The sequence below is a fragment of the Anastrepha obliqua genome, chromosome 3 (genome assembly GCF_027943255.1).
Source record: "Anastrepha obliqua isolate idAnaObli1 chromosome 3, idAnaObli1_1.0, whole genome shotgun sequence".
Classification (NCBI taxonomy): Eukaryota; Metazoa; Arthropoda; class Insecta; order Diptera; family Tephritidae; genus Anastrepha; species Anastrepha obliqua.
Genome location: NC_072894.1, coordinates 79,001,520 through 79,027,822, shown reverse-complemented (window position 1 = coordinate 79,027,822; position 26,303 = coordinate 79,001,520). Strand labels below are relative to the sequence as shown.

The 26,303-nt window shown below is 36.8% G+C and overlaps 1 protein-coding gene across 5 annotated transcripts in view; it reads left to right on the top strand.

Annotated features, from left to right (window-relative positions):
• Positions 1 to 26,303, top strand: part of LOC129242863 (protein alan shepard) — an 87,978-nt gene that overhangs the window by 51,531 nt on the left and 10,144 nt on the right. For 3 of the 5 annotated variants that reach the window (XM_054879751.1, XM_054879752.1, XM_054879754.1), the window contains 4 exons: positions 13,857 to 13,998; positions 14,113 to 14,483; positions 19,904 to 20,068; positions 20,739 to 20,911. In XM_054879751.1, coding sequence (XP_054735726.1) covers positions 13,857 to 13,998; positions 14,113 to 14,483; positions 19,904 to 20,068; positions 20,739 to 20,900 — 840 coding nt within the window. In that variant the 3' untranslated portion in view covers positions 20,901 to 20,911. The remainder of the gene's footprint in view (positions 1 to 13,856; positions 13,999 to 14,112; positions 14,484 to 19,903; positions 20,069 to 20,738; positions 20,912 to 26,303) is intronic. The other 2 variants (XM_054879753.1, XM_054879755.1) reach the window with 2 other exon arrangements.

Below are 26,303 nucleotides of genomic sequence, written 5' to 3'. Positions count from 1 at the left end.
TACATACATACAAATATTTTGTAAACATTTGAAAAGACTTTACTTTGTTGACTAGTATTGAATTCGTGTTTAGAACGATTTAGCGCCGTTCTTTTGTAACTTTTTTTGTGTCTGTAGCTAATACTAAAACATTTTAATAAATTATGCGCGTTGTAGATACGAGTATGTATGTACTTAGTTGAAAAAGTTCATGCAGCAAGGTATACATAAAAATGTATTTAAATTACATATTAAGATTTTGAAAAATTTTAATAAAAAAAATTGCATTAAATACATCTTTTTAAATTTTCCATAAAAATGCGCTGGCATTGAACAAATTTGCAATTAATGAAAGTGAAATCTAATATTTTATCTTCTATGCATATGAAATTAGTTCCTTTTCTAATTAACTTTTCGAATCGGTATAAAAACGTCCCAAGAACATTCGAAGTCGCGCGTAAATATCTTAAAATAGGCGCACAGGAAGGGAAAACGGCGGGCGCACCTTGAGGAACTGGGCCAATAACGCTTGCGTGATCATTACTGCGCCATACAACAAGAAGAAGGCACACAAATATTTGTGGTAGATTGAAATTTCTTGTGCAAATAAACATTTGTGCATATGCGTCTGCAGTATCCAAGGTGAAACAAGCCAAAAAATGCCAAAAACAATTAAGAACTATATTTTGATTTTTTTGTTGTAGGTATAATGGTACTTTAGCAATCATATTTTGTCGGTTAGTTTTTCTATAGAAATGGGCGCTACCGATATCAGACAAGTTATGAAAAAAAATGCATTAACGTCTGAAACGAGCTTAAGTCGATAAGCAAAAATAAACAAAATTAGTCATCCAATTTTGTTTATAAATAACTTTTTTATTAAAAAAAAAATTATCTTGGCCTCTGCGCGTGCAATGGCTTGTCTCTTTGTATACTGGTGATTGTCATCGTGCCGTGATGAGGAGGCTCAGTAAGTGCAATAATCCCGAGAGCGACGCCGGCGACAGCATAGGTACGGGCAGGGCCTCCCAAGTAGGTAAAGTCGAGGGTTAGCACCAAAGCTAGGATCAATTCACACAACACAACTCTGCCGCAGGATAGAATGTAGTGTCTGTTCACAGGTTAGTGGCGGCTACAGCGGGCGTCTGGCTTGTATCAAGCGGCTCGCTATAAAAACTGGCTTGAATGGTGTAACCATATGCCAAATAATAGCTTTATGCTATCAAGGTAGCAGCCCTACCATTGTTCTAGAAAACTTGAGCTAATCCTCCATCTTTCCGAATTACACCAATTACAGAAACCAGAAACAAAGATCTGGCCCTACCCCCCAAATAGGAGCTAAAGGAAATTATATATATATAAATATATATGTGTATATTGTGTACTACTGCTGTAACGAACAGTCGAGACAGTTGATTTCTTGTGGTGCATCGAAGTCGAAGAAGGCTAAAGGTTGGTCATGGCGACATATTTTTTGCTTGCGCTCTCTCGCATTCACTTCGCGTTAGTCATTCATCGGCTCCGCTGTTGGAGCCAATTGACACCTGCTTACAGTATTGGACCAAAATTGTGTGAATAAAATCCGACCTCTTCCCGCATCAAAGAAAATCGGCCTACTTAGGTCCTGTGACCATTTCCTATTACCAAATATGAAGGAATAGCTCGCCGGTAAGAGAATTAGATCGGTTGAAGGGATCATCGATAAAACAAACGTTTATTTTGAGTGGATCAAGCGATTTGTTTTTTTTTCGTTTCCTCGCTAAAATTAGCGCAGTTAAAATTATCCGAGAACTTGCTAACCCACTCTACTACGGTTATTCTTTGCCTTTGCTTGGCTCAAGACATGTCGTTGCAAATTTCCTTGTATGATCCCCAGAGCTGCCTTTTATATGTTGCGCCCAATAATAAATACAAAGTTAAATAATAATGAAAATGGTCTTGTTGTTTTTTAAAATGTTCTCCTTGGTGGTCAATATACTTCTGCGTTCACTTGAACCAATTTTCAAAACACTTTTGCCACTGAGAAGTGGATACTTCCAAAACGAGATGCTTAAGAGCTTCAACAGCTGCTTTAAACATTCAAAAACGTTGTACTTCAATTTTATTTTATTTTTATTTCTTTATGTCCGGAAACAAAAAGAATATTTTAGGTACCAAACCAGAGCTGTAAGGCGGATGACCCATTAATTCGATATTTCGAGTTCGCAAAAACTCTACTATGGGAGCCGATACGTGAGAGCTCGCATTGTCTTTGTGAAAGCTGATTGGTTTTCGATGGCTGGTTTACCTTAATTCTTCGAAAACTTCTGGCAAACAAATCGTTGTGTACCACTCAGGTTGTTTAAGTTTCCCTAGTGGTACAGTTGCGACATGACCAGATTTTTCGACGCTCATTTTCAGGCGACCATTTGCTTTGAGATACTGCTCATCTGGAAACACTCATACTGTCGATTGCTGCTTTGTTTCCAGCTCATATACATAGATACAAGATTCGTCACGTGTTACGATGTCATATATGTACTTTGAACCTCCTCAGCTGAATTTCTTCAACATTTCGTTACACGAATCAACACAAGTCTTTTTTGGGTAATTGTCAAACAATCCTTCTTGAGGACTAAATTTTCATACAATATTTAATGTATGCTGGTCCCACCAACGCAAAAACATGCCTCTATCTCGCCATATATCACGTGACGCACAGGAACGATTGGCACACTAAGCGTTTTTGGGCGGCCTTCACAAAATTCATCCTGCAAGGACCAACGACCACGTTGAAAGTCTTTGTAACTGCATTTCACAGTGGCTAAGTGTTATGCTTCTACACCAAATGTCAAAGTATGTTGATCAATGCACGCCTGTCTCAATTATTTACTTTGAAAATCGTAATAAATCATCGACGGAAAATTTCACTAATTAAAACCTGAGAATATTAAATTACAGTTCATCACACGTAGTGTTGCAAAGACGCAAAATATAAAAGGCAACTTTAACTAATTTTTTTTTTATTATCGAGTTTGAACATATACATTTAAGTATGAAATTCGATTTCTTTTGCATGACCACCGCGTGCACGTTTTACGAAGTCCAATCGTTGAACCCAATTTTCGACCACTCTTTTGCATAAATCGGCCGAAATTCCAGCAATTTCGCGTTCAATATTGGCTCTGAGCTCACAAATCGTCGCCGGCTTGTTACTATAGACCAATGACTTCACATAACCCCAAAGAAAATAGTCTAGAGGCGTCAAATCACACGAGCGCGGCGGCCATTCGACCGGTCCATTTCTGGAAATAATGCGCTCATCGAACTTACTCTTCAACAAATCAATTGTAGCGTGTGCTGTGTGGCTTGTGGCCCCGTCCTGTTGAAACCACATGTCGTCTAAGTTCATACCATTCAATTGCGGCAAAAAATAATAGTTTATCATGTCGCGGTATCGATTTCCATTCACAGTAACGTGGCGATCGTTCTCGTCAACGAAAAAATATGGGCCAATTACGCCGCCGGCATGTAAACCGCACCAAACAGAGATTTTTTCGGGATGCAACGGTGCCTCATGAATCACGTGTGGATTGCTTTCTGCCCAGTAACTCATATTTTGCTTGTTGACAAAACCATTGAGCCAAAAGTGAACTTCATCACTGAAGATGATTTTTCGACTTTAAACTTTCTTAACAGAACACGCATTTTTATAATAAAATTCAATGATTTGCAAGCGTTGCTCAAGTGTGTAGCGTTCCATGATGAAATGTATACTAATGAAGTTTACAAATGACAAGCGAAAAATAAAAAATATTGCGTCGTTCGCCCTCCCTATCGGAAAAAAGTTGAAGCGCACCTATTGAAAAACGCCTTATTAGAAAAAGAAATTCTATATGCGCTGGTGGGAGGCAGTGGTCAGATTCTAATCACAACAGGATTTGCGTGCTTTTAATCAAAACGCCTTGTAGGAAATTTCTAGACGCAAATGCTAATAAGCCAGTGTCTTAAAGTAGTTAGAACATCACCGCAGCTGGGAATATGAGATGTCTGTTCCTTTGCTGTTATGTACCACAAATATACTTATATATGTATTATATATTTGTGTAAAATTCGAGCGAAGTAGAATCGGCTACTTAGAGGCCTTAGCTCCTATCTTCTATATATAGTCTTTATAAATTTTATTATTTTCAACAACTACAACAAATATCCAACAAATTACATAAAAGACTTATGTTATGTATTATTTTCACGAAAGCTACATGAACTTTTTCGACTACATACTCAATATTTTTCATTGGCAATCAAATTCTAATTCAGTATATAATTAACAATTAAAGGTTTCTACTACTAATTTGTACAAATCGAATTATTACAAACCATCTTAGGCGGTTTTTTAAATACTTTAGACTCATGCCTACTAGTAAAGTTTAAGTGAAAAACATTTAACTTTTAGTAATTGAGTAAATAACCCCTTTTTGTCATTAGAATACTTTTCAAAGAGATAAAACTTCATTTAAATAGTAAAAGCTACTACTGCGCCGGCCTTAAAACCCAAGAAACTATTTAAAAATATATTACAATATAAATTTACAAACATATTTTTATCTAATAATACATTTTGTCACTAATACATACGAAGGAGTTAATATGTTAATGAATCGCAATGAATTGTGCTTATGGTTTATCTTTAGAGAATACGATGAAAAAACACAAAATGTATTGCATTAAAAAAATTACCTTGTAAGGTATATAAAGCAGAATATCTTATCATTTTATTACCACAGGGTGGTCTACTTAGATTTTGAAATTTGAACTATGATTTTTTATTGTTTACTTTGACAGCGAAAATGACATCTGTGTTGTGTCAGTAATTTCCGAAATTGAGTCTGTCATTATAAATTTGTTGAAAGTACCGCTTTTCGCTTGAAGAAGGTTGGGTAATCTTAAAAGCATTAACCGATTAGCCGTTAAGATTAAGAGACGATTCAAGTGTCATGAATGAGAGACATGACTTCGAAATTGCCATTGGTGAGATAAATGCCAAAACTGGCGAAGTGTACTGAAAAATTTGATTCACAGAATGGGCCAGGTTGGGTAAAAAAATCAGCCATAGAAGTATAGTAATTTGATTGAAATTGGATTCTATGTTGAATGGCAACGTTTACTATTTCTCATCATGGTGAAAATAATTGAGAAGTTGTAGTCAGCATCAGACCGTAAACCTGCTCTCAGCGATTTTGAGAAATCAGCTGATTTGTTTACGTCACTTGGGTTGCGTCTATGGTTTGTTTCGGAAAAAACTGAGATTTGGTTATTGATATATTGATTGGCAACTAAGTAATTGCGAATTATTTTTTTTGAAAATCAAAGAAAATTTTTTTAAGGAACTAAATAACTTTATTCTGTAATGTATTGCACATTTTAATCAATAACCTTTTGCCATCTTTCAAGCAGCATTAAGTCCCACGTTCATAAAACTTCTGGTTTTTATTAGCAAAAAACTGAATCAGGTACGATTTGATATCATCATCATTATTGAAATTTTTACCATTCAAGGAGTTTTGTAAAGATCGAATCAAAAAAACATTCCAACCAAGCTCCAATAATTTTTGCCGAGCGGCCAAAGATGTGTGTGGCCTTGCAATACTTTTTCGATTTGTCAATTCGAGCCGCTTTTCTTCATCTGCATTGTTTAATTTCGTTAGTTGTTTAATGTAGACATCAGAATTGAACTTCGGTTCGTTCGAGAGTTCAAAGTAGCCAATTCCTTTGTAATCCCACCAAACCGATAGCAAAACCTTCTTTTGGTGAAGGTCAGCTTTTGATGTTGTTTGAGTTGGTTCACCTGGCGTGGAGCAACGATCTTTTCCGCTTGATATTGTTTTAAACAACCAATTTTTCAAAGCCAGTTATCAGTCGTTTTAAAAATGGATCATTTTCATTACGTTTATTTAGCAAATCGCAGCTGTTAATGCGTTGCGTTAAATGAGTTTCTTTCAGTTCGTGAGTAACCCATGCATCGAGTTTTTGAACATAGCAAAGTGGTTTTAAGTGATTTTCAATGCATGTATGTGATACATGAAGCGTCTTTGCAAACTCACGTGTAGTACTGTGACGATCCGAATCGATTATTGCTTTGATTAGGGCGTCATCAACTTTAACTGCACGACCAGAGCGTTTTTCATTTTTCGAGTGAAAAGTCCCTAGAACGAAATTTGGCAAACCAATTTTGGCACTGCCGTTCTTTTAAGGCTTCGTCACCATAAACAGCACATACCTTTTTATGAGCTTGCGATGCGATTTTCCGTTTGCGGAAATAAAAAAACCAAATATGACGAAAATGTTCCTTTTGATTTTCCATTTTTCAACGAACGCCAAACGAAAACTACGCAACCGATCAAAAAACTTTTTTTACTGATTGACCGCTGAATTGCGAACTATCAAATAAGAAAATGTGTTTTACATTTGTACTACGTCTGCAAACCTAAAAATTCAACTAAAGCCATCCATGAGTGAAATACGCAATTACTTAGTTGCCAACCCAATAAGAAAAATTAGCGCAACCATCACTTATTCCTCCTTCACTTATTCCTTACTTCCTTGTCGACTGAACGACGACTGATTGGGCGAGCAAACACTTGGCACAGCTTCGCATAAGTTTTAAACTTACAGATAAAAATTCATTCAATGCACTTTGTATATGTCTGATTACCCGGAGCTTAGCACAACTTAGGAAAAATTAGCAGTCTGTTGAATTTCGATTTTTTGTGGAAGTTATGCGGTGTAGTACAAAGCATTCATAATCACACCTCTAGAGTACGTGTGAAATGAGTGGCCAGAATTCTCCTGCCGAATCCCTTAAGGCGTGACAGCCGAAGTAACTCTCATAATTTTGCTTCGGATGACCAAACCTAGTAACCTATCAGCCTTGCTTTCAAATACAAAAACAAAAAGAATTCATTCAAATACATTCAGGCATGAAAATTAAGTTCTAAATGCTATATGGACCACCTTGTAATACCCGTATTATGTACTCGTATATCTAAAACGAATTATAACACGAATATACACTTTCACTTGCATACAATAAAAACAGATATAAAAGCTTTATAAATATATGCATATGCAGTGGTGTTCACAATAATAGCAGCGCAACTAATTTTTGATTTTATATATAAATATATATATTTTTAATTTTTCTATAAAAATATAGTTAGTACAATAAAATCCATATAACACAAAGTCTCGAATTTCGCACAAAATTAAAAAAATTCAACCAGTTTTCATAAAAGTTTTAAGCTTTTTAGCTAGACTTTTTAGAAAAATGGTAGATATGCAGAGATTTCGAGGATTCGTTATGTGGAAAAAATGCTAACCCCATCAACGAAAAAAATCTGCGGAAATTTTGTGCCACTTTAAGCTTGCAAATATTATACCAAAATTAAATAGAATGCAAAACTTCATACCCAGAATTTTTTTTAAAACTCAGACTGATAGTTTGATGGTTGGTTGGTTAAAGTGGTGATTCATCCAGAATCCAACTAGCGCTTCCGCAGCATTTTGTTGCCACATCCTCGTTACTCAGCATGACTATATCAAGTCTGTGCGGTTTAAGAACTTTATTAGGTTGTTGAAGTCTAAGCCAGACAGTTGTTCAAGATTCTCGAACAGCGGTTGGCCCAGGGTTAACATTCTGTCCATAAGGCAGGGCATTCACAGAAGAAATGGAAGATTGTTTCTTTTTTCTCCGGTTGCTTACAACTATGACAGTATGTATTGTGAGGAATGCCAATTTTGGCGTCTTGTTCTCCGATAGACCAGAAGCCAGTTATGACTGCCGTTAGTCTACAGGCGTCCCGTCATTTCAGGCCGACTATTGCTTGAGGTTATAGGTGGACCATAACGTTCTGCTAATTTCGAATAGTTTGAAATTTGTATTAAAAATTAAATTTTTTTTTTAAATTTTGTACAAAGTTTAATATCTCGATTTATGTGCCTATTATCATGGTATAAACTATACTTTTATAGAAAAATTAAATAAAAAATAAGTAAATAGTCAAAACTTTGCAAAAAGTTGCGCTGCTATTATTCCGAACGCCACTGTGAATATACATATATGTGTATATATATATTTAAGTAAATATGTGCCTAAATATTTATGTATTTTATGCTGATAAAAAATCATAAATGCTTCAAAACCAAAGTATAGGGTTTTTCAGTAAGAGCCCTTCAACTTTTGAACTTTTTCGAATAAAACACAAACGGTTTGACTTTTTTAACTAATTTTTTTTTATTATCGAGTTTGAACATATACATTTAAGTATGAAATTCGATTTCTTTTGCATGACCACCGCGTGCACGTTTTACGAAGTCCAATCGTTGAACCCAATTTTCGACCACTCTTTTGCATAAATCGGCCGAAATTTCAGCAATTTCGCGTTCAATATTGGCTCTGAGCTCACAAATCGTCGCCGGCTTGTTACTGTAGACCAATGACTTCACATAACCCCAAAACGGGACGGCTTGTTAAATGGACCGTAAAATGGCCGTAATGCTCTTAAAGTAGCAGAGTAAAGTAAGAGAACGATTATTTTCATAAAAAATTTGCGCGATTTGCAATCGTTGCTCAAGTGTGTAGCGTTCCATGATGAAATGTATACTAATGAAATTTACAAATGACAAGCGAAAAATAAAAAATATTGCGTCGTTCGCCCTCCCTATCGGAAAAAAGTTGAAGCGCACCTATTGAATACCCCGATATTTCCCCAAATCTACAATCAGCCACACTTTGCAATAAATGTTGAATAACTAAAAGTTATCATAAAAGCGAAATTGCGTATCCGGCGTAAAGATTAGATTTTTTTTAAAAGGCATTGAACTACTAAATTTTTTACTTATGAGTGAAATTGGCTGCATGCAAACACTTTTTTATTCTTGACTTTAGTCACAATTAATTTTTTAAAAACAGAAAACTAATAGTTTTTCTCTTCTCCTTTTTAACATTTTCTCCTCTCCACCGAGGACATAGCGAAGTGAAGCAGCACAATTTAGTGCCTACAGTTTCCGAAAGAAAGTATGCCTAATTTGTAGCAAATCATTAATAAACTCATGCACATATTTTTAAAGTGTGTTTAAGACACGCCCTTCTCTAAGTGCGCCTTAATCTCTTGAGGTTACTCCTTAAATAGAAATTCTCATACTTTTATGCCGACTCCGAACGGCAGATGGGATTTTATAAAAAGCTTTTCCATAGCAGAAATGCACCCGTATCTTTACCATTGATTGCCGAGAGGCGAACGCTATTAGAAAAAATATAATTTTGTGTTTCATGCCCGCAATGGATTTCGAACTCGTGATTTACCGAAAGGTAATCACGCACAAGCCTCATTGACTACTGCGGTCGCCTCTTTTGAGCCAGTACACGTCAGTTAAGCGGCAGCTGGAATTATACGAGTACTTCTTATATCATATAATAAAATAATATGAGAGTTGAGATAAGTATATACAAATTTTTCTAAGATGAGAGAAGAACATTTCTTGTGCCAGTACTACTAGACTGCGAGTGGTAATGTAATAAGAAGTGCCATGTATTCTAACTGGTATATTTTAGATGGCACATTTGTTCGAACCGCAGAAGTATTTATAGCGTTCAATCCGAGCATGGAGCATTCAAATGATAACCAAGAAATTTTCTGCTAGCAGAATTAATGGCAAAGCCTATGGGTGGATTTCTGTCATGCTCAAATTATGCCAAACTTCTCCTTGAGTGGATGAACTTAAATGCACAATGCAGAATCAAAACGAATATTTGCATTAAACTATTACCAAAATTGTATTTGTATACTATCAAACGATTACTTTGCTACCTTCGATTTCAGGCACAGTTTGATTTCTAATCGAAAATGGCTAATGATTGGTTTTTGCTAATAGATATAAATTCTAAAATAATGAAAATGTTTTTTAATCAAATATCGTATTGTATAAAGATAAGCCGCAAGCAATTACATAGTTTTATACATTATATTTGTGTACCTGTGTATTAACCAACATACAATACATATTAAGCAATTTTGTACAGGGCTATGTCAAAGGTGTGTGTGTGTGTAACTCAGTTTGCCAAGTTTATCGCGCCTTATGTGCTGCCACACTTCTCGTCACTAAAAAATCTAACGACGTCAAATCGCAGCTCTGAAGTAGCCAAATGACAACGCCATACGGCCGAAAACACGATTACCGAACTTGGAGCACAAAAGATACATTACGAAAAGAGCTGTGTGGCATGGCGTACCCTCCTGCTGAAATCGAGCTTTGTCCAAATCCATGTCTTTCCATTTTGCGGTCACAAGAGAGGTGTTACCTTTGTAGCGTTCACCGTTGACCGAAATGGCGTCTCCAGCAGAATTCGCAAAGAAAAATTAGCCGATGATGCCACCGCTCCAAAATCCGCACTTAACTGCTCCTTGGCCTTTCAGCGATCACGTGCAGGTTTGTCGATCTACAAATGCGGCTGTTTAACTTGTTAGCATAGCCGCCGAGTTGAAAATGTACCTCGTCAGATGACTTTTTTTTCAAGAAACGCCCTAATTAGGCCACACAACATTATTTTTTTTTTTTTTTTTTTGCAGTGAGGTTGGGTTAAAAATGCCTTCGCACCATATAGTAACCGTCGCTACTACGTGTGTGGTGATTCCACTAAAAATATCCCCCCTCTTCTCTTGGAGTTTTCCCTCCACCCCGGTACTGCTTCCGCATTGCTTCGAGGTAGAGGGCCAAGACGGCGTCCTAAGAAGGACACTTACTTACTCACCCTGCGTCCAGGGTCGCCTGTTTTGAGAAACCTATGCTCAATACTTTTCAGCATAACTTTCCATTTCGCGCTTCTTTTTTCGGATAATATCCTCTACAAAATTTGTGACGGCATTCCATTTTTCTTCCTCTATCATCATTTTGTCGATAATTTCTTCAGGTGTAAATACACCAATAGCTCGTTGCAGACCTGTTCTCTCTACGTTCCACCTCTCGCATTTAAAGAAGGTGTGCTCCGCATCATCATACTCAGTATCTCCATATATGCAGTTTGGTAGGCTCACTTTACCCATTGGCAACAAATACTTGCGAAAGGACCCATGTCCGGACAAAAACTGTGTGAGGTAATAGTTAAACTCACCGTGCTTTCTTTCTACCCACTTTTTTAGATCGGGTATTAGTCTCGCTGTCCATCTACCATACCGTTCAGAGTTCCATCTTGCCTGCCAAAGTGTGAGCGTTTGGACTCTAATATCGGAGAAACGTAGTACTGGGGTTCCTGTGTTTTTTGCCTCCCATCTCCGTTTGCGCTCTTGTGCTAGAATATCTATAGGGATGATTCCGCTGATAACTAACACCGCTGCTTCAGATACTGTTCTATATGACGAAGCCACTCTGAGAGCGCAGGTGCGTTGCACAGATTGCAAAGTTTTCCGCCGGCATTGCACCCTTAGCGAATCTGCCTATATTTCGCATCCGTATAAGAGAATCGAGTTCGTCGTGCCCATTAAAAGGCCACACAACATTGAAGTTTGCAATATGTCCCATGGTTGCTCAAGCATAAAGCGATTAATTTCGCTCTGCAGAAATATGATACTGATTTTTTATCAAGATTTTCGGCGTGAGAAATAATAACAAATAACATACGTTTAAAAACAAAGTCTAGATGGAACTCCCTTCATTCTGAAAAGATGGAATACACTGTCATTTTAATACTTAATTACTAGGACGTCTTGTGAAAATGCTGCTGAGCTAAGCTGATGATAGTTAGCTCGTCTATATCAGTGACGAATACTAATAAAAAAGACTTGATCAGGTTCACCGGTAATTCTGGCTGCTTCAAGCAATACACTTAGACTAAATCGAACTAACCCTGATAGACAAAATTGATGTTACCTGTCATGTCCGACCGACTGTCGCAGTTCCTCCTGTCACTAAGCAGAGGGGACTGTACGCGGCTGGTTGGACTGATGACGGGCCACTTTCTATGGGCAAAGCACATGGAAAAGGTGGGCATCTTTGCCCAGCATGTGGAGAAGAGGATGCGACGGCGGACCACTTTCTGTGCGTCTGCTCCGCCTTCGCTGGAATCAGACTTGAGGTCTTTGGCACTGATGTGTTAAGAAGCGACACCTTTGGGCCTTGGCAGATCTACTCAAATTTCTTCGGTGGTCGAGTAGATTTAAAGAGACTTAAAAAGGGAATCCGAGTGCAATACAATGGATGTAATTGTGTCTGAGTGCTGTAATTGCCAGTCTGTCCCGACAAAAAAAAAGCCCCTGTGGCTTAGATTTTAGCTTTGGCTTAAGTTGAGCGCTGTTTGGATATGCCTAGAAATCTATAACGTTGGCATAGGCCGAGAGGCAGTCAAATAACCGCAGTTAATTTATTTCATACATTTCTGAGGTGTTCATTTACGAGTCTATGAAATAAAGATGCCGCACTGGAAAACTGCTGCTACAACTCTGGTGGTCATTGAATATTCCAGACCTTCTTATGCAGCTTTTCTCAGCAAATACAGTGAAGATATATTTTTGCACTTCCTTTTCGGCTTTAGAGTAAAAAAATCGCAAATAACACTTTGCAGAAGAGTTGCATATTTTTTTATGGTATGCATACCTGGAGGACAAATCCTCTAAAGTTCGGAATTGCTACAAGCATGACCGATTCGCTAAGCGCCTATGCACTAAAACCAGCCCCACCCCCACTCATTCGTGTCACTTCCCCGCAGGACCCACAATGAAGGCTTCCCTTTGCAGGGCAGGTAGATTAACTTCTTGTTACGTCATTGGCTCGTGCAGCTTGATCGTCACGGCAATCTTATCATCACTGATTTTATGTAATTGCATATTATACGCCTTAAAATGTGCATAACTGCGTGATGAAGGGTAATAAAGCCGGATTTAATGAGTGTAACAAATGGCTAGATGACACGCAATTAACCGTAAGCCTTTAGCCTTATCGACATCGAATGCCAAATCACTATTTAATTAATTCAATTGAAAGTAAATAGTCCAGTAATTACTTATATGATTTAAAAGGGCGCACATACACACACACACCTTTTTTGGTGTCATGTATATTATAAACATATAGTCTATTACATAAGTATTTGCATAGGTATTTGGATAAGTGACTCTTGTTGCGCACACCGATAACACACATCCACACACGCACACATAAAGCAGTTTCATTGACCAGAATACATTGACATACACACATACATACATAGTATATACCACTTATGTACATATAGGCACTTGCATTCATATGAGTCCATATTTACACATGCGAACATGAAAACATTTCTACATTACACTTGCATACATACATTTACACGCTTTTTGGAATTATTTGCCCGATATTGAAATTTAACTAACCAATGAATATTTCGTTTTCCAAATATTTCTTCATCTTATGTTCGTGTATTGCAACGTACGCCCAAAATGTGCCAAACTGCGGCGTTCCAAACAAAAACCAAAAATCAAATAAACAACAACAACTACTACTACCACAACACAACAACACATGAAAAAAAAAATTAAAAATCAATCTGCATACAAATGCGCACCATGACATCAACAACACTTCTAATTGATACAACAACACTCAAATAATATTTGTTATGTCTACAAAACGTAAAAACACTTGCAACATGCGCTCGAATTGCTTTATACGTTTGTATTTTTATGTGGCACTGCAAATGCAAAATTTTAAAAAAAAACAAACTCTACAAAAAATACTCATCACATTTCTCCAAATCATATTTCTTGAAACAAACAACCACACCCAAACGCGCGGCGCCTCTCATCTACCTATACACACACACCCACACACGACTTTTGCCATTATGGACATTCACTCAACAGCAACAAGAACAGGATCCCACAAATTTGTACATTGCAAATTTGCCACCACATTTCAAAGAGACGGACTTGGAAAATATGCTCTCGAAGTATGGTCAAGTTGTGTCAACTCGCATATTGCGCGATCAGCAAATGAACTCAAAAGGTAAGCTATGCTAAACCAATCGTACGCCTTAATTCATTTCTGCTCACATTTCAAACTTTCTACGAATATATGTATAAACATACGAGCTAATCGTGAATATCTTTTCTCTCTTAGGAGTTGGCTTTGCACGTATGGAGAGTCGCGAAAAGTGTGAACAAATTATTCAAATATTCAATGGTAATACAATACAGGGTGCCAAAGATCCACTTTTGGTTAAGTTTGCTGATGGTGGTCCAAAAAAGAAGAATCTCTACAAGAATCCTGATCCAAATGCGCGAACGTGGCGTGATCCCGCCGAAGGGATACCGGTCACCTATGATCCGACAATGCAACAAAATGGTGTTAGTGTTAATGTTGGCACTCCAATCGGTGTGCCGTATTCACGTTTTGGTGCACCACCAGTTAGTAGTTATCCCATGACAGCTGGGTCACAATGGATTCCTGGCTATATGATGACGCAACCAATACCTCAAGTTGAGGATCAGGTAAGTGAATCGAAGGAGAAGTGAAAATTCAATGGACAGAAATGTGAAAATAGGGATGAAATTTCGTAGTATTATAAGATAAATTTTTCACCAGTAAAATCATTCCTCGTAGTCGGGAAGCGGACTATAAGTAAGTTGCATATTAACCTGCTAACCAAACTGGGATCGCCGGGACATAATTCCTCTCTTATTTGTCCAAGCTGGCCGCTTCTGGGCGATTGGTTTCCCAAATGTTAATAGTACAAGTCCGCAATAAGAGTTTTGCTGCCGTAGGAAAGCGGCTCATTGCCACTGTAGATAATTCACCACAAATCCCACCAAAAACTCAGTAAACCTTCCATGCCGTCATTTTCGCGATTCAATCACCACCGTTTTCACTTGACATTGTCGTAATGGTCCATTTTTCATCACTAGTCCGTTTCAAAAGTGCGTCGATTTAATTGAGATTCAGTAGCGATTTGCAGTTGGAAATTTGTTCCGTTTGTTTTTGCATTAACTGGTGTAGCGCCCATTCATCGAACATAGTTTCGTAACCCTCCTTATTAAAGGGATTCTATACAGTTTTTTTTTTTTTATACAGTTTTTTGTAAAGTTTAGCTCTTGGGTAATCGGAAAGTTACATACATGATGGTCGGACTTAATAGGTTCCATTATTTTATCGACATTTTCGAAAATTGCCGGAGTGGAATCAAGAGGTTGTAAGCGACTTCGTTTATTAACACCGATAACAATGCCAGCCTTAAAATCCAACGGAGAATCTCTCTTGCCAACAAGTGATACTTTTGACTAAGTAGGCAACTGAGTAGTAAAATCCTCTCTCGACGAACAAAACTAACATTCTATAAAGCGTTTTTTTTTTGTCTATTGCTGGCCCGCTATTTTTTGCAATGATGCTGCCAAGATCACAGAACTCGTCGAGTAGTTCACGTAGAGGAGCGCCGGCAATTTGAATAGTGTTGATGCAGAGTTAATTACCACAATTTGGACTATAACGAGATTTTTAAAACATATAGGGTTACAATACCTGAGAAGTAAATACTCAATATTTTTTTTACGAAGCGATACTTTTTTCAAGTATTGTACTTGGTATCGGTACTAGTTTGTAATATTTGCCACATGGCAAAGCTATAACTTCCTCTTATCATTTCAAATTGAGTCACGTAAATTCTATTTGGCGTTATGATGTAAAAAATATGTAATAAAAAGATGAACCAAAAGAAAAGAAACCCTCCTTACAGTGGATCTGTAGGCAATGATATATCGCTCGTAGTGCGGCAAGAAGGTTGAACAGCGTAAGTAAATCGTCAAACACAGTCTACGATTACGGTAAAATTCTAGCTGGCATTTCAGAGCTTCCCAGACTGGTTGACTAAGCACTCCTGCTTACATTACTATTACAACATTCCCATCCCTCCTACCTTCAATGTAAGGCAAGGGAGTCTCCATGTATACACAGACGGCTCGAGGGTAGGGTAGGCGACTTCCCGACTATTACAATGTCTTTCAGGCTGAATAATAAAAACCGTGACACTAGCACAGTGTATGTGATGCGATACTGCGAGATGAAATCTATATTTTCAGTGATAGCCAGGTGGCGATGAAATCCCTCACCAAGCAATCGACATCCGCCAAGGTAGCCATAAAATGCCGCACATCTCTTAACGAGATGGCTAAGTCATTTCACCTAAAGTTGACATGAGTTCCTGGTGATATTGTGATATTGAGGGCAACTATAGGCCTGATGAACTAGCGAGACTTGGCACCAAGTTGACTAACACACAATGAACAGAGTACACAGGCAATGGCATAGGCATGCTCTCACAGACTTGATAGCTACTTAATTTTGAGAAAATTATAAAAGCAGCGAACGAAAGATGGTGTAATGAAACCACCTGCAGAATAGCCCAATAATTGTGGCCGACTCACAATGCTAAACGCACAAAATTTCTGCTTAGCCAAAATAAGCATAGTATTGGCACACTGATTTCCGTTATTACGGGGTACTGCCTAATAGGCAGACCCGCGCAGAGAATGGACGTGAAAACACACGACTTCTGCAGAAGCTGTCTAGCTCTTGTGCCATTATCCTGCTCCATCCAGGCGTAGATTTACATTTTAGGTAGACAATTTTTTAATGAATTGGAAGATCTCAGTAAAATTTTATAAAGTATACATTGATTTTAGGATAGATAAGGACATTTCCCACGCGGAAATCACAATGGGATATGAGCCTGAGTGTGTCCCACAGTGGGCAATCGCTTTAAGGTAACCTTACCTAAGGAAAGAAACCGGCCAACGGGCAAATATTTAGGGAAATAGCTTTTTTGTACTTCAGTAAGTTAGAACGATTTTTTATTTAATATTCTATGCTAAATGTCAAAATGTTACTTTTTATATAATTCCCTTTATAAAATTAAAAAAAAAAAAATATTTTCCTTTCAATATTAAAAATATAAAAAATGTCTAACTATTGTAATTCAGTTTTTATACTCGATAATTTTTACCGATACTTATGCTGTACTCGATACTTTCCTTTTACACCACCCACAAGTAAAGGTAGTGGTACCATGTAGTGGTGTAGTGCTAGTGGTATCGAATGATCACCACGTAAATGGAGAACTCCGAAAAGCATATAATTTTTATGAGAAATTTCTTAATGGCAGAAATGCTTTTAGCAATGGCAAGTGCCTATTGAAAAAAAATTTCATTTTCATGGCAGAAATACACTCCGAGGTTTGCCATTGCCTGCCGAGGGGCGACCGCTATTAGAAAAAACTTTTTCTTTATTTTGATGTTTCACAGAGATTCGGTCCTACGTTCACTCTGAATTCTGAATGGTAGTCACGCACCAATCTATTCGGCTACGGCGGTCGCCCGTAAAGTGTCAAAATTTTAGTTATGGTTAAACATTTACAAAATGGGTCGCGTTTTGCTTAAGGGGACAGATACCTGTAAACGGCCATATTTTCCCTAATATTCATTAAAATTATTTAAAATGAAGAAGTCAATATATTTTTTTCAAAATTGGCATACAGTTTATTAAAATAATATAAATTTTTTTTTATTTTTATTTTAATAATTTAAAATGACGGATGTACACTCAATTCTTCAGGAATGTCGCAGCGGGGCTTCGCAATCGGCGGGCATTGTAACATCGGCGTCAGTGACCTGAATACAAAAAACCAAAAATTTTTTTGTTTATTAATGTCATAATTTCTATATGAATTAACAATAAATGGGGAAAAAGAATGGTGGAATAAAATGCTTAAAAAATAATGAGTTTTGGGGCGAATTTTCCTACTATTTTTGCTTCGAAAAAATTATATTAAATTCACATAAAAGTATTGTAATATCGTAAAAAAGATGTGTGCAAATTTTCGAGTTATCATGTACGCCAATTCGAAAAATATAGTTTTGAGAAAAACGCGTCTAAAGTTTGAATACATAACTATACCTCTCCCAGCGTTCGAACGCAAAAAATAGAGTCGTCACGGTTGACGATCTATAATAAAGGGTGGTTAAGTTTCAAATGTCGGTGTTGATTTTGAATACAATACAATTTTTTAGAAAATTATTGTCATTTCTGTTTATTATGATAATATTGGTATGGCTGAATTACGTATGGAACAAAATATCTGCGGCACTCCTCCATCCGATGGTCCAAATTTTCGATGACGCTGAGGCATAATTGAAGTTCTATACCGTTGATTTGCCGAATTATCTCATCCTTTAGCTCTTGAATTATTGCTGGCTTATCGACGTACACCTTTTCTTTCAAATAACCCCAAATAAAGAAGTCCAATGGTGTCAAATCACATGACACCACCATCACCAATTGACATAGCCGCGACGTGAGATTATTCGGTCATCAAATTTTTCGCGCAAAGTAGCCATTGTTTCGTTAGCTGTGTGACAAGTGGCACCGTCCTGTTGAAACCACATATCGTCCACATCCATATCTTCCAATTCGGGCCATAAAAAGTTCGTTATCATCTCACAATAGCGAAAACTATTCACAGTAACTGCCTGACCGGCCTCATTTTGGAAAAAATACGGCCCAATGATGCCGCCGGCCCATAAACCGCACCAAACTGTCACTCTTTGTGAGTGCATTGGTTTTTTAGCAATCACTCTTGGATTATCATCGCCCAAATGCGGCAATTCTGCTTATTGACGAATCCACTGAGGTTAAAATGTGCCTCATCGCTGAAGATGATTTTCTTCGAAAATTAGTCATTCACTGTTGCCATTTCCTGCCACCATTCTGACCATTGATGACGCTTGAAATGGCGAAGAGGCTTTAGTTCTTGAGTCAATTGCACCTTGTAAGCATGTAAATGCAAGTCCTTATGCTAATGTTCATCAACGACGAGCGTGAGAGGTGCAATTGTTGGGCACGACGACGAGTTGAGGTGGACGGCTCTTCAACCACACTATCGCGAACAGCTGCAATATTTTCTGCAGTACGAGCCGTACGAGCATGCACTGGTGTTTTTACATCTCCTACAGACACGGTTTACTCAAACTTTTGCACATTTTTTCCGATTGTGCGCACATTTGGACGATTAAATTGACCGAAAAAATCACAAAGTGGGCGATATTCATTTTGATTTGAACGCCCGTTTTCATAATAAGCCTGAATAACTTTAACGCGTTGCTCGATTGTGTAACTTTCCATGGTTCAAATTGAGTTAGTATGAAATTGACAAATGTCAAATGAAATGCAGAAAAAAACTAGACGTTTACGTGTGGTTCACACGCAACATCGGCCCTTGAAATTTCACCACCCTTTATAAGAAATACTTAAATTACCGTCTAAATTTTTTTTGACATATTCATAAAGGATTATACTATTAACATTTTACATGAAAAAAAAAAATTCCAAATTTTACAGGTATCTGTCCCCTTAAACAAGATTGGCGAAATATTAAAATCGAATATCGACTAACACAGGTCTACCGGGTTTTTTTAAACGAGACTGTTTTGTTGCAAATGAGGGAAATTCGCTATTAAATGGTGCAAATATACGAATACGTGTATACATTTTGTGGTTTTGTTGCCAGCATAATTGGCCTTTGCCATGATGGCGGTTTGTTTGTACAAAGTGGCGCGAAATTAATCACCCTTTCGGAAGATTTATAATTTTTACAAATAGCGTCGTACGTCAATCATATTTTACACTTGTGAACTGGCAGGAGTGAAGATCAAATTAAAGATTTACATCACACAAAATCATTTTTGTTTTATTTAGTAAAAGAGTTATTAAAAAAAAACTGATGATTCATTTTGCGCCACCTGTGTCAGTGAGTTTCACTATTGTCTTTGGCGGTACTTCCAATATAAAATATAAAACTCTTTTAACTCGTATAAATCTATTCTTAATGATTTTTTACAATATTTTTTTTTTTTTTACTTTACAGTACATGCAAATGGCTGCTGCCCCACAGTTGGGAGTTGCCTCTTACAAACCGGACGCTGTCAATCAGGTGCAACCACGTGGTATCTCGATGATGGTCAGTGGTGATCCGTCTGTGCCATATGGACCAATGGTTCCACAACTAGCAACACTACAAATTGGCAATTCCGTAAGTATAAAATACATTTACTATCAGATATAAGTGAGTAGGTTGTAGACTAACATTTTACAGAAAATGCACTCATTTTAGAATCATCATTTTTACTCATGAATAGGATGCAATATATCATGCATTGAGGGTAACTTATGGTACAGCGATTGCTTTCTTTTGCTGAAAATTTCCACAATGAAAGATTTGATTTTTTTTTTTCACACAATGCAATTTTGATTGTGTCACGAAGTTTGCCTACAATTTTATGTATGTAAATATTACTTGGTCCAACAACACACTTTCGTACAAAGCACCACGTTTTGCGAGATTCCGTGCACATATTTTCAATTTGTTACTAAATATTTATTTTTTTCCACAAAATGTTTGTTGTTCTCACACTCATGGCGGTGTGAAAGTATACTATTTTTTTTTTTTCAAATAATAATAAATATATTCTGTAATACAAATATGTATGTTGGTAATTTAGATTTTTTTTATTTTCATATGTACCACCCACCTAATCCTTTGCCCATTTCCATACACAAATTTTGTATATATGTACAAACAATTGAAATCTCTAAATCAAACGAAAATATCTACGCATCATCATCGTTCTGGCCATTAATAAGTGAATATTAACCGTTAAATATGAAATTTGTTTTTCTTTCTTTATTTGATTTTTTTATAGAATTTCTCTCCATCATTACAGTATATTAGTCCAACTTATCCATATTATGCACAACCAACAATTATTCCAACAATGCCAATGACAGATTCCGAACAGGCTAGCACAGCTGCATCACCCGATGAGGCATATACACAGTATCCACATCCAGCCGCTCCCAAATAGGTCATCGCGAGGTGAGTGCGTGTGACTTACAAACAAAAACCATTGAAAAAAAAATACTGAAAATTCTGTGAGAAAGCTAAATGCAAGGCTATAGTTTCGTGATATTTATAATTTAATTTTTGTTTTTTGTTTTCCTTTCCTTCACATTCGCAAATAGTAGACAAAAATTACTAAACTAAAACAACAATTCAACGGATACCCTGCACTTTCATACTAAAAAATTTATAGATTTAATTTAAATTTTAACTTAGTTTGACATTAGTTTATGGCGTGAATTCCAAAAAATTGGCTACAAAGAAAAAAAGAAAACGATTTCGTTGTGTTTTGGTTTGTTGCATGCCGCTTAGCGTCTAGCGTACTTTTACCAACCCACACTCCCTGCTACCAACATTTTTGCAAATGTTGTCATACTTTGCTAAAATGTGTTACCTTTTCGAAACATCATCACTGTCACATGAGCACCACTCATTTTAATAACTCCATTGGGCAACCATTAATGTTTTTCATTCATTTTTTACATTTAATTTATATAAATAACTACCGCAATTTTTTCAGTTTTTTGTCGTTCTCATCGTAGTCACTAATTTTGGCTTAATTAATTTCTGACATATTTTCCCCACATATTTTACTATTTTAGTGAAAAAAAAATTAAAAATTATAATTAGATCCACATTATATAGTTTAATATAGTCACTTGCCATTCAACGCAACTACATAAACACACATGCACACACGCACACTCACTCACAGTTAACCGTAATTGTCTTACCACTTTTTTACCATCTCCATTTGCTGTTTGCCGTCATCTTTTTACTACATACATATGTATACATACATATATGTTCTGTGCTATGCTGTGCTGTGCTTTATTGCTGCCTGCCTACTTGCTTGTACTTGCCTACCTTGCTTGCCTGTTTGTGCTTATCTGCTCAGAATATTGTGCATAGCTTCAACTTTTCTTTTTGTTTTTTTTTTTTGTTTTGCCCTCAATCATCCAACCACTCATTTCTATTCACATTTTATTCATCTCTAGCATTCATTTCAAGTATTCCATCATCCGTATACTCAACTTGAAAAGATCGCATCGTCATTGCATTTTTTTTTTTTTGTTTTAGGTTGTTTCGTTAACCATTTTTATTATTGCATTCCTCTATAGCATTTGACGGCCATTACTATCATTATGATTATCATCCTGCGCGTCCTTCACACCTTTTTGGTGCATCATTACCATTCGCGCAAGACACCGTACGTCCTTGTCTGTGCTAGCATGCATTTTATTTGTTCATGCCCACATGCACATGCATTTACGTAATATTAATAGCGTATTCGTAGTGTGTGAGGTCATCTGCTCTCTTTTTTTCCTTTGCTACTGAAACGTGCATCGTTTTTCAGATTTCAATCATCGTCAACACCATAGTCTTAAGCTAAATACACACCAGGCAACCGTTGAAGCAACGGTTGCAGCAACGTGTTGCCTTTGTTTAAGAAACACGTTGCAACCGTTGCTTCAATCTCAGTATTGTGTACAACTGTGGTGCAGGAAAGGTACAAGCGGAAGATACGTAAAATTAAATTTTTTAAATGATCGACGAAATGCGTAAAATTACTTCTCTTATTATAATTGGCGAACTTTTGTACGAAAATGAGGAAGAAGAGATGCAACAAAAGAAGAGAAAAAAAATCTGGTCCAAAAATTGGCTTTTAAAAAAATCGAATTTTCGAACGAGAGGCTGCTGAAAGAACTGAAGGAAAATGAGCCAGCGGACTATAAAAATTACATGAGGATGGACGAAGCCCTGTTTAGAAAATTGTTGGACTTTGTAAAGGCCAAATTAACGAAACAAGATACCATAATGAGAGAGGCAATATCAGCAGAAATTAAACTCGCAATAACTTTGCGGTATCTTGCAACAGGAAACGCTTTTGCGGACTTGAAATGTTTATCAATTTTATTGTATTCATTTTTTAATTGTTCGTATGCTTTTTTTCTAAAATTTTTATTTTTATATTTTTCACTACTTATATCCCACAGCTCTCTCAAATTTTTATATTCGTTAATAAAATTAACATAATTTTCATTATTTTCAATTGCCATTTTTTCCTTTTTCACTTTATTTTACTCCGCACGAACCTTCTTCTTTGCTTGTGTTCAACGAACTGAACGAGTAAAAGCAGTAAACAATGATACACACGAAGCAACGGTTGCAGCAACCTATCCCAAAAATCAAATTTATTTGATATTTCAGGCAACGGTTGCAGCAACACGAAAATCATTTGGCAACACAGCTACACACGAGGCAACGGTTGCTTCAACATGGCCGAGTTGCTGCAACGGTTGCCTGGTGTGTATTTAGCTTTAGGGATATAGTGTGTGGTAAATTTACGAGTATATAAATATTATAGCGTATTCTACAATAGTTGCACAAGTATGACCTTCCAAATTAATACATGCGTAAGTTTATATGTATGTATGTGTGTATGTGTGTACATCAGTATATTCTCAAACACGAAGCGCAAGATATCTCATGTAGGCGTGTATTTATGAGAAGGAAATATAAAACCGTACATAAACATGCACGTGTAGATATTTTATGTAAGGGGTGTTTTGTTAAAGGATGGGTTGTTAAAAAAAATAAAAAATACGTTGACTTAATTGTCATCATTTGACCAGTAATTATTAATTTTGCCATGGTGTGAACAACATACGGGTTGATTGAAAAGTATTGAATACTACCACTATTAACCTCTAAATAAATAAGCATTTATATATACAAGCTGAAATCCAAAATAGAAACGACAGGAGCTTTGTTTTGATAACTTCGAGTTTATTTATTCAAAATAGTCCCACCTGGCGTCAATACACTGTTTTGCGTGATATAAAAGCTTTTCGAAAGAGTGTTTTAGGTCATTGACCGGAATGTCCTTCAGGCGAATATGGTGAGTGATTGATGGCTAATATGCGATTTCTAGTCAAAAAATCAGTCCCAATAGTGGCTCGATGATGACGATTGCATGATGACTCCAACGTACTGACACCTTAGACGCAATAACTTCGCTTCATTGTTTGTCTTGTTTGTCAGTCTTGTTTATTTTGGACTTCACCTTGTATATTAGTTTGGGGAAAAACAGATCTTTCTCGGTAGATCGCTGTAGTGATCGATATCTCGTCAAGTATCGAATTTATGCTCGTTGTTAAGGTGACATTTCACACTAATATATAAGTATAATAAAAAAAAATGTTTTATATCACATATAATACATTCTGTCAAAAAAAGGACCGGGACTTGTTCAACAAAACGCAAAATAATTGTTTAATCATCAACATTTATTTTGTCACCTTCAAAATAAGGCTCCATTCGAAGCAATAAACATATACCACGGATTAGTCCAGCCATCAAAGCACCTTTTAAGCGCGTTTGAAGAGAACTTCTTCAGCTCCTTCAACGCATTCTCCTTAATGGCCTCTATCGACTCAAAGCTGCGTCCGCGGAGTGGCAATTTAAGTTTTGGAAAATAGAAAAAGTCACAGGTGGCTTAATCCGATGAATACGGTTCGATGAATATGTTCGATGATATTTGATCCATGAGCTTTCTTACCACAAAGTGGGCCGATTCCTACGCACATTCTCTCTCAAACGACGCATGACTTCCAAATAAATTCTTTATTTAGCCTAGAACCATTTGGAACGAATTCGAAGTGCACAACACCATGATAATCAAAGAAAACGAGTAGCATGACTTTCACTTTTGACTTTAACCGACTTTGACGAGGTTTTTTGGGATTCGGATGCGCTGGATAAACATTAGGTCCGAATTCACTTGCGCAAGCATGTCTTCAGCCACCTTCTTCCGCTGAATTTTTTGAAGGAAATTCAACTCTCTTGGAACGAGTGAAGCAGTCACGCATCTCATGCCCAATTGATGGTGAGATACGCTAAGGTCACGCTCTACCTCCCTCAAACTTAAATGGTGGTTTTTCTGTTGAAGACTTTGGTGGGCGACCAGATCGAGGCAAATCTTCCACGACTTCTCAACCCCCAATAGCCTTATACCATTCGCAAAGCCCTGTTTCTGATAAGGCACAATCGTTATAAGCTTACTGCAAATCCCGGCACTCAAAATCCCGTTCAAAACACAAAATTTTATACAAATTCTTTGTTGGATATTTTTGTACATAGTGAAAATCGCAGAGCACACCTGCGGTTGACTGATATAATTAAATGCCAAAAACAAGCTACTAGTAATTGGCAGATCACGCTCTAACCAACAATCCAGAAAACAAATTATAGAAATACACTCGGAGACTTGGCATTGCCTGTCGAGGGGCGACCGCTATTAGAAAACTTTTTCTAGCACTTCCGAATGATAGTCACGCACCAATCATTCGACTTAGGCGGCCGTTAAGCATTTATCCAACATTTCAACATTTCATCACAAACAATGTATTTCAGCACGATCAGCAATAATAGTTTATACCTTCTATCATAAACCAGTGTGCGAGTATACAAAAACAAATTAAAAACAGTTTTAAACTTTTTTAAGCGTCACCTTTAGAACGTAGCTTTTTGATCAAGGTGATACTCTGGTTGCTGATAAAATATTTCCGCTTAATTTCTCCAGGTCGCGTTACAGTGCACTCGCGGTAACTCGAATAGCCGCTAAGTCGAACGACGTGCTAACTCGAACACATTTTTTTCCCTATTGACTAGTTTGTAACTCGAACAATATTAAAGCGCTATAACTCGAACAAAAAAACAAATTTATTTATACACACATTCTTTTCAAACATGTACATTTTGTACATACATACATATGTAATAGTATATGTATATAAATTATATGTATACTAGTGTATTGTCCATATGAATATTTCGACGTTAATATCCCGTTAGTTTTCTGGGAACAACATCTTGCATTGACCAAATTGCTTTAAATTAGTCATTTGTAGTGTATCAGTGCATGTGAGTAATGGATCGTAAAAGGTTGAAGTGTTTAACATTAAAAGAGAGGGCTGAAGTCCTTAACAAAATTAAACGTGGATGTAGTCTTACTTCTCTAGTGAAGGAATATTCGGTAGCCAAGTCCACCATAAGTCTTATAAAAAAGAAAGACAAGGCAATTTTAAAAGCAGTAAACAACACGTTTTTGGGTCCTGGGAAGAGGAGAACTTTAAAAGCTTCTGAGTTTCCTAAAATGAAAGCCGCTTTATACAAATGGTTTCTGTCCCAAAGAAAAAAGAATTACCCAATAAGTGGACTCATCTTGAAAGAACATAACATGAAAAACATAATTTACAGGTCGAATTTACGCTTTATGATGTTAACAAATGGAATGATGGTTCCGAATTTACCGACACAGAAGTAATAATTGAAACTAGTGATTCTGAGTCTGAGTTTAACAACA